This window comes from Cenococcum geophilum (genome assembly GCF_001692895.1).
Source record: "Cenococcum geophilum 1.58 unplaced genomic scaffold K441scaffold_30, whole genome shotgun sequence".
Lineage (NCBI taxonomy): Eukaryota > Fungi > Ascomycota > Dothideomycetes > Gloniales > Gloniaceae > Cenococcum > Cenococcum geophilum.
Window position 1 is genome coordinate 1198700 of NW_027137588.1, and position 15392 is coordinate 1214091.

The 15392-nt window shown below is 31.3% G+C and overlaps 1 protein-coding gene across 1 annotated transcript; it reads left to right on the top strand.

Moving 5' to 3' along the window:
* Nucleotides 1–645: 645 nt before the first annotated feature.
* K441DRAFT_568471 (uncharacterized protein) lies at nt 646–798 on the top strand (the record flags this gene model as incomplete). The annotated part of the gene is made up of 1 exon (XM_067643832.1): nt 646–798. A coding segment is annotated over one exon (153 nt), but the record flags the coding sequence as incomplete, so codon positions are not given.
* Nucleotides 799–15392: the final 14594 nt, after the last annotated feature.

Genomic DNA, 15392 nt, shown 5'->3' on the forward strand with positions numbered 1-15392 from the left:
AAAAGCAATATTAGCTAGAATATTATCCTTCCCGTATCTAATATTAGCTCCTTACACCAGATACGCAACGCCTATTTTGACGCTATAGCAATTACGCGGTATTACAGCTCCCCTAACAAATTTATTACCTTTATATATAACCTATATTAGTAGGAAATCTAGGCAGAGCTAGAGGCGGGTTAAGGTATAAGAGATCGCCTAGATCTAGTAGATTGCGTCTTTTAGATTAAGCTAAAGTAGCTACAGCATAAGATTTTAAAGTCCCGCGTATTAGGTAATACCGCTATAATTTACTAAACTATTAAGTTCTAGAAGTGCGGGCTCCCTTACGCGTATATATTAGTAATTATAGAGCCTGGCTTATAGCTAGTAACCGCAATAGATATTAACCTAGTTATTTGGGCGGATATTTTAAATTTAGTAGCGGAGCCGCTTTTACATAATGTCGTTACCCGCAATATGCTGTACGGCCCTTACGGTACCTACAACACCTCTACGCCCTATATACGTGATAGGAAGTATAGGTTTTAGTTCCCTTATGACTTCTAAAAGGAGACTATTGTTGGAAATAATAATAAGCCGCTGTATAAGCGCCCGTAGGACAGCCCTACCTTTATAAAGCCTGGCTAGAGCTATATATATAGCAGTAGAGATATAGCGCCTTATAACGCGTACTTTTTAACCCGTTTTAACGCGCATATTAACCTAGAGTCCTATATAGGATACTGCGCTATAAAGTATATGTTTAAGTATACTTACAAAGGCCCTAATTATACTACTATAACTCTAGAAGCCTAGGCCGCCAAGGCTAGGTCGTAGTAGCCTATAGATAAGATTAAGGAGTACGTGGACGCCTGGTATATCACCGCATATAAGGCTTTATAGAGGATTTATAAGAACTATATATACGGCCACTCTATTTCTGTATAGTAGCTCGCAATCTATCTAGAAGGCTAGTAGTTTATTATAATCTAGCCTAATTAGGCCTTAGAGGAGCGTCTTACCTAGAACGCTATATATAGAACTACACTTATAGAGTTTTTTGTGGAGAACGCAAAACAGTATACGGAAATCTTCTATTACGACTTTCCTATGCACTATACCTGGAATAGGCGGCGTAAGTAGTAGCTCCCTTACCGTAAGAGGTTCTTTATTAGCCGTATTATTTAGATTCTAATTAGCGTGGGGGAGGTATACTACCTACGGCTTCTTTTAGTTAATGTTACCGGCTAGTGCTCTTTTAAAGACACGAGGACGTTTAAAGGCCATCTATACCCTACCTTTTAGGCAGCGTGCCTTATATATAGCTTACTTTAAGATAATAGGGAGTATACGCAGGCGCTACGTAAGGCCACGTACTTTTAGCTTAGAAGGCAGTTCCGCGAGCTATTTATTACTATACTAGCTAGTTATAGGCCTATAAATCTACGCGCCCTATAGGATCTGTTCTAGAGGGAGCTAGCTAATAACTACTTTTACTAGCTATATATAATTTATACGGGTTTTAATCTAACCTAGGAGTAGGCCGAGGACCTTACGCTCTGCTATCTACGCGCCCTGCTTATTAGCCGCAACCTTAATTTAAAATACTGCGGCCTCCCTAAGCCCCAACGCAGCTAGATTAAGGAGTATGCTTTGCTTTAGAATTGGCTTCTACGTAAGCAGCTTAGCTTTTCTATTAAGGATTTATAGGTAAAGGTTACAGTAAGCGTTCCCTTACTTAATATAGAGTAGCGCTTAATCTTTAGCACGCTTAACTACGTAGTAGATACTAATAAGGGCGGTCTCTTCTTTATTAACGGCCCTAGTAGTACTAAAAAGATATTTTTATAAAATACTGTGCTTATCTACAGTAAAACCTCTTTAATACGATACCGTTTTTGCAGCCGAGCATATCGTAATACCAATGGTATTGTTATACTAAATAGTCACGTAATGCGTTAATAAGCAGGAAAAGGCCAACTACCCTAAAAGGGTATAAGACACCTACTGTATGGGCTAAATAGGGCTCTCCCCATACAAAATCTTATCTAGTTACAACGATTTTGGTAGAGCTACCTTAACGATATTGTCAAAAGTCAGATTATCGTAATATTACACCAAAAATGGCTTAATTAAGGGGTGTAGATCGTAATGTAGAGGATATCGTTATATACCCCATATCGTATTAAGGGGGTTTGACTGTAGTAGAGATTACAAAACTGTATAGCGCTGGCGGTTACTAACTTAGGTATTATAGTAATATTACTCTTTAGCGGAACTACTGCCTACTTACGCTTTAAGATCCCGATTAATATAGATAAGAATAGTACCTATAGCATTTAGAAGCAGTCCTATTTTATAGAGCTTCTATAGTAAACCCGCCTTGTTTTTTTAGGATAAGCTAGCTATATACCACTGCTACGCTATTAAGGCCGTATTGCGCACCCTATAGGACCTCTATAGCGCTAAGGACCCTAGGCGCCAGCTCCCCTTTAGCGGAATTATAGTATACTTCTATGGTAACTTCTACTAAACCCTTCCTATTATAAAAAAGGGCACCTATAGGTAGATTATAAGTGTGTCCTTAAAACGCTTCTTTCTATAGCGCTATATATATGTCTTTCGCCTTATATAGAATATATATCTGCAGCGCCCTAGCCTTACCGCTCCTAAGCGCTAGGAGATTGCTATATTTATAGAGCGGTTGCTTTATATTAGCGAATACATTAATTTAAAGGGCATGATTTAGTAGGACAAGTGTGACTAGGCTATTGGTAATAGTTAGGAGGCTCTTACCGCTGCGGTGTTTCTAAATATAAGGCGCCAGCTTCTTGCCCTAGAGCTTCTGCGTAATTCTGCTATCCTTACACTAAAAAATAATGCGGTTAATGCCCTAAATAGCCTTTTACTTACTAGTATGCCTAGGCACTAGATTACCTTTACCTTTATTAACTATTATAAGGATAAAACTAGAGCCTCCTCTTACCCTATTAAGTTCCTATATACCATAAATCTTACCGCTTTACCGCCGCATTAGCTGCACTTAAAGGTTGGCTTCCCTATTATACTCCTCCATAACACTAATTCTAGCAACGGCTTATGCAATAGGACGCGCCTAGTGGTTTTATCCATTACCCCTAGGCTTTTAAAATGCTTAATTCTTAGATTATAACGCTATGGTGCTATTATATAGCTCCCCTATATACTATTACACACCCTAAGCTTTACTAATAGTATTAAGTTTACCCGTTACCAGTTTCCTATAAAGCTTATATTTACTATAACAATTAATAAGGCCTAAGGTTAAAGCTTATCCCGTATTGGCCTGCTGCTTAATTTAAAGGTATTTAGCTATGGCCAGCTATATATTGCGCTAAGCCGTATTACCCGCCCTAATAGTATTTAACGTATTAGCCACCCTAACGAGCCAGCCACCCAAGCGAGCCATCCAAAATTACACCAAAATCAGCTGTCTTTATATATTAATAACTCCACCACTACTTAATAAATAATTATAAATTTAAGTATTTAAGTTAATAGGTTATAAGTTTTTAATATTTAAAACTTAATTATTTAACTTTTAGTTTAATATATCTATTAATTTTTTAATAGCAAAAGTATAACTTTAAGAGAAATAATAATAATTATATTTAAAAGGTTTATAATATTAGTAGTATAGGTATATAAGTATTTATTTTTAAATTTTTAAAATTATTTATTAAGTAGTGGTGGAGTTATTAATATATAAAGACAGCCGATTTTAGTGTAATTTTGGGTGGCTCGCTTGGGTGGCTGGCTTGTTAGGGTGGCTAATACGTTATATAGTAATTCCTAATACTAAGCCCGCGTGGAAAGGCCGTATTAAAAATATAGTATATTTAAAAGTTTTATAGAGGCTAATAAAGCGTAAAATATATATAACTTATCTATTGGTAAATAAGCTTATAATAATATTACGTAATAAGGCTTAGCAATAATAATAACCTCTTAGTAAGAATCTAACAAATTAGATAACTTTAACCGCCGGTTAAAGTTTCTAGATATCTTATCTACTACCTATAGACTATATAAATATCTATATAAATATAATAGCACTAAGGCGCCTTACCTGCCATGTTTTGCCATATTCTGCTATACCTGCAATGTTTTACTATATTTGGCATATTGCCGCAATATTGCCGTATATTGCCATCTACTATTCTACTATATTCTACCACACCTATAATATTCTACTATATTCTGCTATATTTAGCATATTGCCATAATGTTAAGGCAATATACCGTATATTACTATCTGCCGTTCTACTCTACCGTTAGCTTATATACCACTAACGCCTTAGCGGCTAGCCCTATATATTTATTTATATTAGTTTTAGCAACCCTTTGTCCTTTTTCTTAACTTAATATCTTTATAAGATAGTAATCTACAAGCTTTACCTTATAGGTATTTATATAAGCCGTTATAGATTTCGCCTAAACTCTATAAGACTCTATTTATTAAACCTCTATAATATATACAGCCCCCTACTGCGAAGCAGCCCCTATAGCGCAGCCCCCTACCCTACTACGCTTCCCTTTATAAAGATATAAAGGAGGCTACGCAGTAGCCGACTTTATATTAATGTAGGGGGAAGCGTAGTAGGCAGGGGGCTGCGCAGTACGACGGAGGTATAGGATTTGCGAAGCAAATCTATACCTACTAGTAACCTTTATTATTCCTAATACCTCCTATTAAATCCTCTACGTCTAATTATTATAACTAGCTAGTAACTATTATTCTTTTGCTTAGTAAAGTTATGTCGTTATATTCTTATTATAAGGAAAGGAAGTTAGTATATATTACAATCGCGGCTCCGTCTAGTTGCTAACCTTCTTCCTATACTAAGTATACGCGAGCAAACATACATTCGTCCTATAATGTTTAATCCGTTTCTAATACTAAGTGTATATATCTTATTAGTTTTTAAAGTCTTTAACTTCCTTATCTAATTTATTATAAGGTCCTATATTTAATCTAAGGCGTCCCGCCTTAAGAATAAACTTATTACTACTTTTATAGAAGTATAGAAGCTTTATAATAATAGGAAGCGGATTTATACTAAAGAGCGGAAAGTATTTAAGACTTAATAAATTACTTACGCTTGTCTAGTTTATCTTAAAAAGGTTTATAAAAAGGTGCCCTTTAAGAAGTAGCGTCTTGCTAAGCAAGGTCTCCGTAAGCTTAAGGCTAAGAAGGCTAAAAAGAATTCCAATTAAGAAGAGGCGGAAATAACTTATACGCTAGTAGTAAATCCCTTAGATAATCTAGCTTATCTATTACCTTTAACTAATCCCTTTATCTTTAGCTCCTTCTTAATATTACCTAACCCGTTCTCTTTTAATACTTCTATACCTTTTTTATAGCATTTTTTAAGTTCTATAATAGTTTCTAGGTAGTTATATTATAGCCTATTTACTTTACTTTATACTATATTTTGTTATTAATGTCCTTATATCTAATAATCTTTAAAACTTACTATTTATCTTCCTTTTATCCTCTATACGTGTCTGCTTTATAAATTAGTAACTCTACGTCTTTATACGCTAGTACTAGTATCGCGATATACTATATAGGGTAGATCTTTATCCTTACTAGTAAGTTAAGTCTATATATAACTTCTAAAATCTTAGCTATAATTTTAAATAGTCCTAGTCTAATATAGTCTAATTTCTTACTTAGTTATTAACTTATAAAATTTTTATATAATAGCTATACTTTATCCCCCTTCTTAAGACCTAGTCCCTTAGACCTCTTAGCATTATAGTACTTTTTTATTCTTTTATACTAATTTTACTATAAAATAAAGGTCCTTATAAAGATTTATTAGAGTTTCTATTCTTTCCTTTACTATACCACTAGTTTCCTTTACTATACCACTAGTTTTCTTTACTTATTATAGTAACAATAATATTTTAGGTCTATACCCGTAATTTGCTTAAAATAGGAATATTTCTATGCCTTTTTATAGTGTTATATTGTATCTAAACTATATAACTAGTAAAAGTAATACCTAATTATTCTATACTAATTAATATAATATTTTAGATACTACTTTAGTATCTAATTTAATCTTTCTATTTATCTATCTGTCTATAGATAATATATAGTAAAAGTTACTACTCTAACTCCCTATTTTACTAAGAATACTTCCTAAAATACTATTATAAATCTTAGATCTCTGTCCGATATAATCTTACTTAGTGCTCTATATCTTATAAATACTTATTTAATATAGATTCTAGCAATATCTTCCACTAAGATTTTTTTCTATATATGCTATAAAATAGCCTTATTTAGTTAACTTATCCACTATTATAAGGATTATATTATGCTCCTATCCGGTAATAGGATTTCTTAACTTTAGCATCTTTATAATAAAGTCCTATAATATTATCTTCTATAGACGATCTAGCACTTTAATAGGCTATAGCTTTTTATACGGCTTATACCTCGTCGGCTTATTCCTTTAGTAATCTAGATACTTTTTTATAACTTTTCTTATTAAGCCTTAGATTCTATAAATAATATACTCCTTCTAAAGTTTTAATACTAAGCCTATTTATAACCGACTACAGGTGCTGCCGAGACAGCCTCAACGCCACCCTATATATTGATCGCAGATCAATATTGCTTGCAGATCACTATTCCCATTTCATCCTATTACCTACACTATTTCATATATATATACCTCTTGATTTCCATAGATTTATAGTTAAGTTGCTTGTTTAAATCCTACACACTGCAAAGCTTACACTATTACTCCGTTATGTCCTTATATTATTCCCTTATAGAAATCTTTAATAAATTCCTCTACTATTCCTCTTAGGATATATATATATTTGTTTTTTACTTATACTAGTTTATTTCTAAGTCCTTAAATTATACCTTTTAAATTCTTCTTATCTAATCGCTTTCCGGTAGCTTATATTCTTAAGTTGCTATAATTTTAAGATAATTATATCTAATTAATCTATTACTATCTTTACGTAGCATTACTCCCAATAGTTTCTCGTTATTTTATAGTTTAGCCTTTTTACTTAGTATGTCTACCCTTATATTCTTAGTGCCTTTAGTATATTAAATTTTAAAATAGTATTCTATAAGTATCTCCGCCTATTTAACCTATCTCTAATTAAGTTCTTTTATTATTAGGAACCCTATTAGGTTTTTATAATCTATTTTAACTATAAATAGTTTACCCGTGCCTTATAAGAATGCTCTTTATTTTTTACATACTATAACTATATCTAATAACTCCTTATTATAGATATTATAGTTTAACTCTAGTAGTATTATTTTCTAAATATAGTATACTACTAGATGCTATATATTCCTATACTTTTATAGTAAATATACTCTTAGTATAAAGTCTAATATATCTGTTTCTATAACTCTTTCTAATCCTAGTTAATAAATCTTAAGGATTAGTTCCTATATAAATAACTCCTTAAGTTCCTTAAATAACTTCTTTTACTTATTTCTCTAAACCTATAGTTTCTTTTTCTTTATAAGCCTGGTAAAGGGTTTAATATTCTTTAACTATTATGCTATAAACCTTCTATAGTAGTTATAAACCCCTAAAAATAACCTTAACTACGTTATATTTTCTAGTTTTTACTAACTTACTATAGCTTCTATCTTTTTTAGGTCTATATTAATATAACCTAGCTTAATAATAAATCTAATAAAATTGGTCTTCCTTATAAAGAACTCGCATTTCTTAATTACTACTAGNATCTATTNTTCTTATAGTCTCNTTAANANCNATNTAACGTATTCNCNNTNTTNTTNCTTAGTTATTAANTAGATAATAATATTGTTAAGGTATACTATAATAAACTTATTAAGGTGTTCTCCTAATATACTATTAATTTACTTCTAAAATATTACTAGTATATTTATAAATCTAAATTATATAACTAATAGCTTATATAGTTCTTCCTTTAATCTAAAAGCTACCTTTTATTTATCGCCTTTCTTAATCCTAATCTATTAGTACGCCTATCTTAGATCTATCTTTATTAACATTTGCATATTACCTATTCTATTTTAGATTTCGCTAATTAAGAATAAAGGATACCTATCCTTCCTAGTAATACTATTTAACTATCTATAGTTAATATATAGCCTAAGTTTTCCGTTCTTCTTTAGTATAAATAGTACTAAATATCCTACTAATAACTATAATAGTCTAATATATCCCTTCTATAGGTTTTCCTAAATAAACTCCTTTAGCGCTTTTAACTCCTCTTTAATTAGCTTATAAATTAGAAAGAACTTTAAACTTATTCCCAGTTTTAATTCTATTTTATAGTCCTATGCTATATACTCTAACAGCTTTTTACTTTCTAAGCTCTATAGCTTTTTACTATACTTATAGTATCTCTTTAGTATATAGGATAACCCTTTCTTAGTTTCCTTATATATTACTTTAACTTAGTACTATACTAACTTAGTTACTATACGCCTTTTACATTATTAAGTATCTCTAATATTAACCTAACTTATTATTTAATTAATCCTTAAATTATATTCCTATAACTAAGGCATTTTTAATACTACTTTATCCCGTCCTAATAGTAAGATATTAAAAGACATCTTAATTTATCTTCCTTTAATGGTTATTTAAATAGGTCCTATTTTAAGGTTAATAATACCTCCTCTATAGGTTATTGGATCTTCTAAAATTATAATTAATAAATAAGAATACTCCTTCTATCTATAAGGTAGTCCTATTTATTTTACTACTATTAGTAATATATAGTTCTTCATTACTCTACTATTTATTAATACTGTAAACTATTAATTCTACTAATTAACTTATAAATTTAGGTATTATTCTTAAATTCCTTTAAGGGTCTAAGGCTCTACTACTAGCTCCCTCTAGTCCTATAGGCCTCTACTTTTCTTAACTATTAGCTACTTAATCTCTATATATAGGGTTTACTCTTTAGCTAATACCTAGTTCGTTTTTTATCCTTAATATACTATAGATATATATTCTTTAGGCATTCTCACTACTATTATCCGTCTAAGTATTCTTCTATAAGGAATCTTCTTAGTTAAAGTATTAAGTCTCTTAATCCTTAAACTTCTACTAGACGCTATCTGTATATATATTTAGTATTTCTATACTATTATTTATTTAGCGCTTAATATATCCTTATAGGGTACTTCCGATTCTTTTCTTTTAGGTTCTTATATATATTATATATATTATCTATATATACAATCCATACTAATATATAATATGCTAGGTGCTTTAGGTTAACTCTTAGCTCATCTTTACTTATAAGTTTAAACCTCTATCTAGCTAATCTAAACGCTAGCCTCTTGTTTATAAGTACCATAATTTACCTCTTACTTTTTTAGTCCTTTAATTTTTCTTTTAGATTTCTTAATATTATAATTAATACTCCTTTAATATAACTTATACGTTTCTCTATAATTACTTAGTTTTAAACAACTTTCTTATTTAGCTATATATAAAAGTCATCCCACTTATTATTATATTACTATCTATACTACTTTTAATATAGTTTTATAAGCGCATATAATCTATTTATAAGGAAATATCTTGTTATTACTATATTATTGCATCCTTTAGTATACTGTTCTTTAAATCAGGTTAAAACCCCTAGGTCCTCTCCTTATTCCAGTTTTTTAAGCCACTTTACTCTTAGTATACCTACTTTTAGCCTATTAGTAATCTTTTATATAAGTACTCTAACCCTAAATCTACCTAGTATTCTTAACCCTTAGTAGCCTCTTTACTCTTATAACGCTTTAATATAATTCTTAAATCCTTCCTAGTCTTCTCTTGGTCTATATCTAGCTGTAAAATCCTCTAAATCTATAAACTTTATAATTCTAGTATTAACTATTCAATTCTAAGGCTAAACACTTTATTTACCTATTGTAGGTACTTCTAACTCCTTTCTAAGTCGTGCCCCTACTTTCGTCTATTTAAACCCTTATATTTTCCTTATCTTCTATTATTACGGGACTTACACATTCTCACGTCCCTGCGCGTTTTGACATTCTTAACCCGTGCTTACGTTCGTCCCGAGACACCTACGCACGTTCCCCTATAACCCCTATTTATACCCGCACCTAACCTATTCTGTTTCTGTTCTGTATCTAAATGTCTTTATATTAACCACGCATAGTTACGCGTACGTAGCCTTCTTTAATTACTACCCCGTTTAGTACATTGTATTCTAGCTCGTGCCTACTTCCGTAATACCTATTAAAAGTCTTAAGTTTTACTTTTCTTATTTTAAAAATCTTATATTATTAGGAATTGTTATTCCGTGCTTATTTGTATATCTTTAAACTAAGCTACTGCTCTACTCTATTGATTTTTATTCGTTGTAGGTCCTTAAGCTTATCTTACCCTATCTTGGGAATTTTAAGCGTCTTTTATCTCGTCTTAAGAATCTTAAGCCTATAGCCTTTTGGGTTTATTAAGTACTAAAGTAGTTTACTATTCTACTTCTTTTACGTCTTATAAAGCGATAGATATCGTATCTAAGAGAGTCTTAATCCCCATTACTAATCCTTCCTCTATAGTAGATTTAACTTCTATCTTTATTATAATATCTCTAAGGTCTATATACTCCTAGTAAGCTGCCTTTATTACCTTATTATCGCTAAATATTTCACCTATATTAGATTTATTATCTTTAATGTCTAATCTATAAGATAGTTTATTAGTTCCTCTAAACTTTAATAATTTTAGCTCCTATAGCTAATAGCTTACGCCATACTTAGCGTCCTTATAAATTTAGTATACGTTATTATAATAAAACGCAAAACTTTTAATTAAATATTCTTTTATTCCTTATAGTATACTATTATCCCTCTATACGTATATATTGTCTACTAGTCTAGTTTCCTTTACCGTATAGTTACTCCAACTATCCTTATAGTTTCTAGCGAAATAACCCTATTTTCTATAATTTATATAAGCTCCTTCTTTAAACCATTTTTCTTATTATAGAGTCTGCCTAAATATCTTCTGCTACTAAAATTCCTAGTTTAGCCTCTACTCCTTAGACCTTTAATTACTTAATTCTTATCCTCTAGGTTTTTATAGTTGTTTACTCCTATACTCTTTAGTACTACTTAAGTTTATTAGCTCTAGTCCGCTATTCTATAGTTTCTAACTTAATTAATACGTACTTTGCGTCTTATATAACTATAGAACTCTATCCTAACCTTTCTTAGCCTACTTCCTTTAGTAGATCCTATTATTAATCTTAATTACTTAATTAATTAATTCCCTTAGGGTATCCGCATCTTCTATTAGGATAATTACGTCCTAGACTTTTACTTTAAGTCCCTGTTTATACTGTGCTATAAACGCCCTATTGTTCTATTTAACCTATATAGCTAGCGTTTAGAACTACGTTAGATACTTAATTACTAAGGTTTGTTATACTAGGTTTTAAAGCTTTCTTTTTACTATAGTTATTGCTTCTAGGTCCTTAAATTTTTATATAAGTCGTTTTATAAATCCCCCCTAACTTAAAAACATAAATTTAACTTCTAAGTTTATAGTCGTGCATTTATTCTCCTATATCTTAGTAAGGTAAGGTTTAAACTACTTAAGTGCCCTTTTTATTGGAAACAATCCTATATAGACCACTTAGTTTATTAGTATGGCAGGCTTTATACCCTCCTACATTACCTTAAAACATATTTATACTAAAAACCCTTTAAGCTTTAATTTCTTACCTAAGAATCGCTTAACGAATAGTAACTTAACCTTTACTACTCTAATGCCATTATTTGTTCCTTAAATATTCAGTTATTATCTATTAATTAATTAACTATTTCCTATAGTTAACCTACCGTAACTAGCTATAAATCGGTATTCTGTATACTAGTGTCCCCACTTATTTCTAAAGTAGTTACTACCGTTAATAGCGTCGTAACTAGTGCTTTTAGTAGCTTATTATTACCGTAACGAGGTAGTAAATATGTAATAAAGCCTTGTAGTAGGAACTACGGTAAAATTATTAATAGGCTAGGTATATCGATAATAAGAAAGTTAACAATGTAATAATAACTAGTGGAGTAGTTACCTAATAGATTAACTCTAATTATATTCTAAGATTTACTATAAAGAAGAGAACTATCTAGGTAGGGACTGTAGTCCTTTAAGTATTTAATACTGCGCCTAAGAAATATACTAAGTACGTTAGTACGTTAGTACGTCAGTACGTTTTACGTTCCTATGTTTCTACATTCCTACGTTCCGAACTTATAACGTAACTAGCCATATAACTCGGCTACTCCTTATTTTATAGCTTGATCGGTTCTAGCGCCTCCTATACTGTCTTAACTAACCCATTTATGTCTCTTTTTAGTAGTTGTACTACTGCTGGTATAAGGTTTGTAACAACTATAGGAAATAAGTAGATAACTTCTGTTAATATAGCTACTTAGGTATTAATAAGGAATATTTTTTAAAGCTCTACCTAAATGCGCATATATAGGCATTTGCCTATAATATAATCTGCGGCGCTTAGAAAGCTACAGGCCTTCTACCTTATAATCCTACTACTATTTTAAAGATTTTTACCTATATAGAGCCTTTTAAAAGCCAGCATATAGAGAAATTAAATATACCTATTACTTTACGCACTTTATAGACGCTAAGAACTATAAGGAAAATTAAATCTCAATATAATTAAATTAATAAATTAATAACTACGCGACTTAACGGCCTACTTAAGACTCTAACTCGACAACGTCTTAGAAAGCTATTTAAATTTAATAGGCTTTACGACCGACTCCTATATCTAAAGGGTAGAAAATAAAAAATATTAAAGCTTTTGTATTAATTGTTAGGGACTTAGTTAACTAAGGTATAAGGACAGCAAGAGGAACGCGCAAGCCTATATAATTAGATTGTCTATAAACGAGAATCTAAAGCTAGAGAAAGGAAAGGAGATAAAGGGTAGCGCCGCTTAACGTTATATATAATCCTCTAGTTACATAATAGCAATTATCTAAAACTATCTGCAATTGTCTGCTATAATCCACTAATATCTATTAGCTATAATCCACTAGTTTCTACTAGCCCTGTAATATTACCCCCTCCTCCTAAAAAAGCCTACCCTTAGGCTTTTTATGTCTGTATTATATCCGTAGGGTATTTTTATCTTTATGCTTAATAGGCAGCTTATTATCTTCGCTATTCTAGCATTCTATTTACTTACTAAGGTACTTTAGGGGTTTATGTTTATTAGGGTAATAGCTATAAAACCTTTAAAGCTTATAGGGGCTATCTATAAAGTTCTATATAGAGTACTAAGTAGGGTCTAGGTTATGTCCTTTCCAACTAATATAATATTTTAACGTTCCCCTTATAAGCTTATAGGCTAGTATTTCTTTAATTTCCTATTTATCGTCGCTATTAACTTAGATTGATAAGGGAGGTTTATTCTTTTATCTAGGTAATAGGTTATTTACGGCTTTCCGTAGCTTATCTGGGGAGAAAATAGAGTAAACCTTAATTAAATTTAAGAGCTTTACTTTATATAAGTTACCTATCTTCTTAAGGACCTTATATAGTCCTGCTATCTAATAGTCTAGCTTATAGCTAGGTCGTTCCGTCTTCTAGTTCTTTATTATAACCTAGACTATATCTTTTACGGTAAAGTTAGGCTCTTGCCTATACTTACTTACCTACTATTATATTAATTTCTAGGCCTTTTTTAGATTTATATAGGCTACTGTCTAGGCTTCTTTTAAGCGTTTAGCGTACTGCTAGGCTTTCTTATAAGATGGTTTTTTGCGTATGGTCTAGGGTTCTTCTAGTCTTTCCTAATTAAAGCTTATATAGGGTAAGTAGCCCATTTCTAGTTAGATAGGGGCAAATCCTATAAAGTTGTGGGGTAGGGTTACTTAGGCGTAGTTTATTAGGGGTAATAGTTTAGCCTAATTATCTTAAAGGTAGTTAATAAAGGGCCAAAGTCTCTAGTCTAAGTATTAATTTATAATTTCCGTCTAACTATCTATCTAGGGGTAATATACTATAGAAAGCTTTAGCTTAATGCCTAAGATTTAGGTAAACCTATTCTAGAAAGCTAATATAAATTGCGGCCTATAATCGGATATAATAGTGTCTAGTAGTCTATAGATTTAGTAGACGTAGTGGATATATAGTTAGGCCGCCTCTTTAGCATTAATATTCTTATAACAGGGGATTAAGAATAGGCGCTTACTAAAGTAGTTAACTAGAATTACGGCCATATCGTATCTATTACGGTCCGTAGGTAGTTTATAAAAGTCTATAAAGATATACTGCTAGGGGCGTTCTAGTATTAGGAGTGGCTTTAATAGTCCTAGGGTCTTATCTTATAGAATTATAAACCTATAGCAGTTGTTATAGTTCTGTATATAGTGGTTAATATCTATAACTATTCCGGGCTAGTAGTAGCGGTTGCTAATAATCCTATAGGCCTTATTTTTCTTAGGGTAGGCCATAGAGACCTAGGTATATGCTTTGGCAATAAGCTAAGTCTATAAGTTTCATTTCTTTACTACTACTAGCCGAACCTAATACTTAAGTAATCTATTTTTAAGGGACTATGGGCTGTTAATATCTTTTATCATTTTACGGTACTTTTGTAAAGAAGGGGCTATATAGTTTATCTATAGTAGTTTATTAATAAAGTTAAGTCCTAAGGGGTTATAGGATATATCTTAGCGCCTAAAGTGTCTATATTTAGTTCTTCTTATATCTAGGATTAAGGTGCTCTAGTTATAGTAATATCTAGGTCCTATTTACGCCTTATAAGAGTATCCGCATAATTTATAGTGCCTAGCCTATATGTAATTAGGAAGTTAAACTAAGATAAAATATCTGCCTAGCGTGCCTACTAAGCTATAAGGGCCTTTGTTGTTATAAAATATTCTAAGGCCTTATAATCTAATACTACCTAAATAGGTTTAGGGGTCCCCTCTAGCTATATATACTAATGCTAGAAGCTAGAGATAATAGCTAGCATTTCTTTATTATAGATGTAGTAGTTTAGCTTAGCGTCTATTATAGTCTTTAAATAGTATATAATAGGGTGCTACCCTCTATTAGGTTACTTCTAGGAATAAACGCTAGCTATTACCCTATTTAAGGCATTAGTTTCTAGTATAAAGGGCCGTTCTAAGTTAAAGTAAGTAAGTAATGGAGCTAATACTAGCTGTTTTTAAGCTTATTAAAGGCCTGCCTATATATAGCGTTAAAGTAGAAAGGCTGGTCTTTTCTAATAAGGCGGTTAAAAGGCCGGATAATTCTGCTATAGTTCTTAATAAAGCGTTAGTAGAAGTTACAGAAACCTAGGAATAATTATACCCCCTT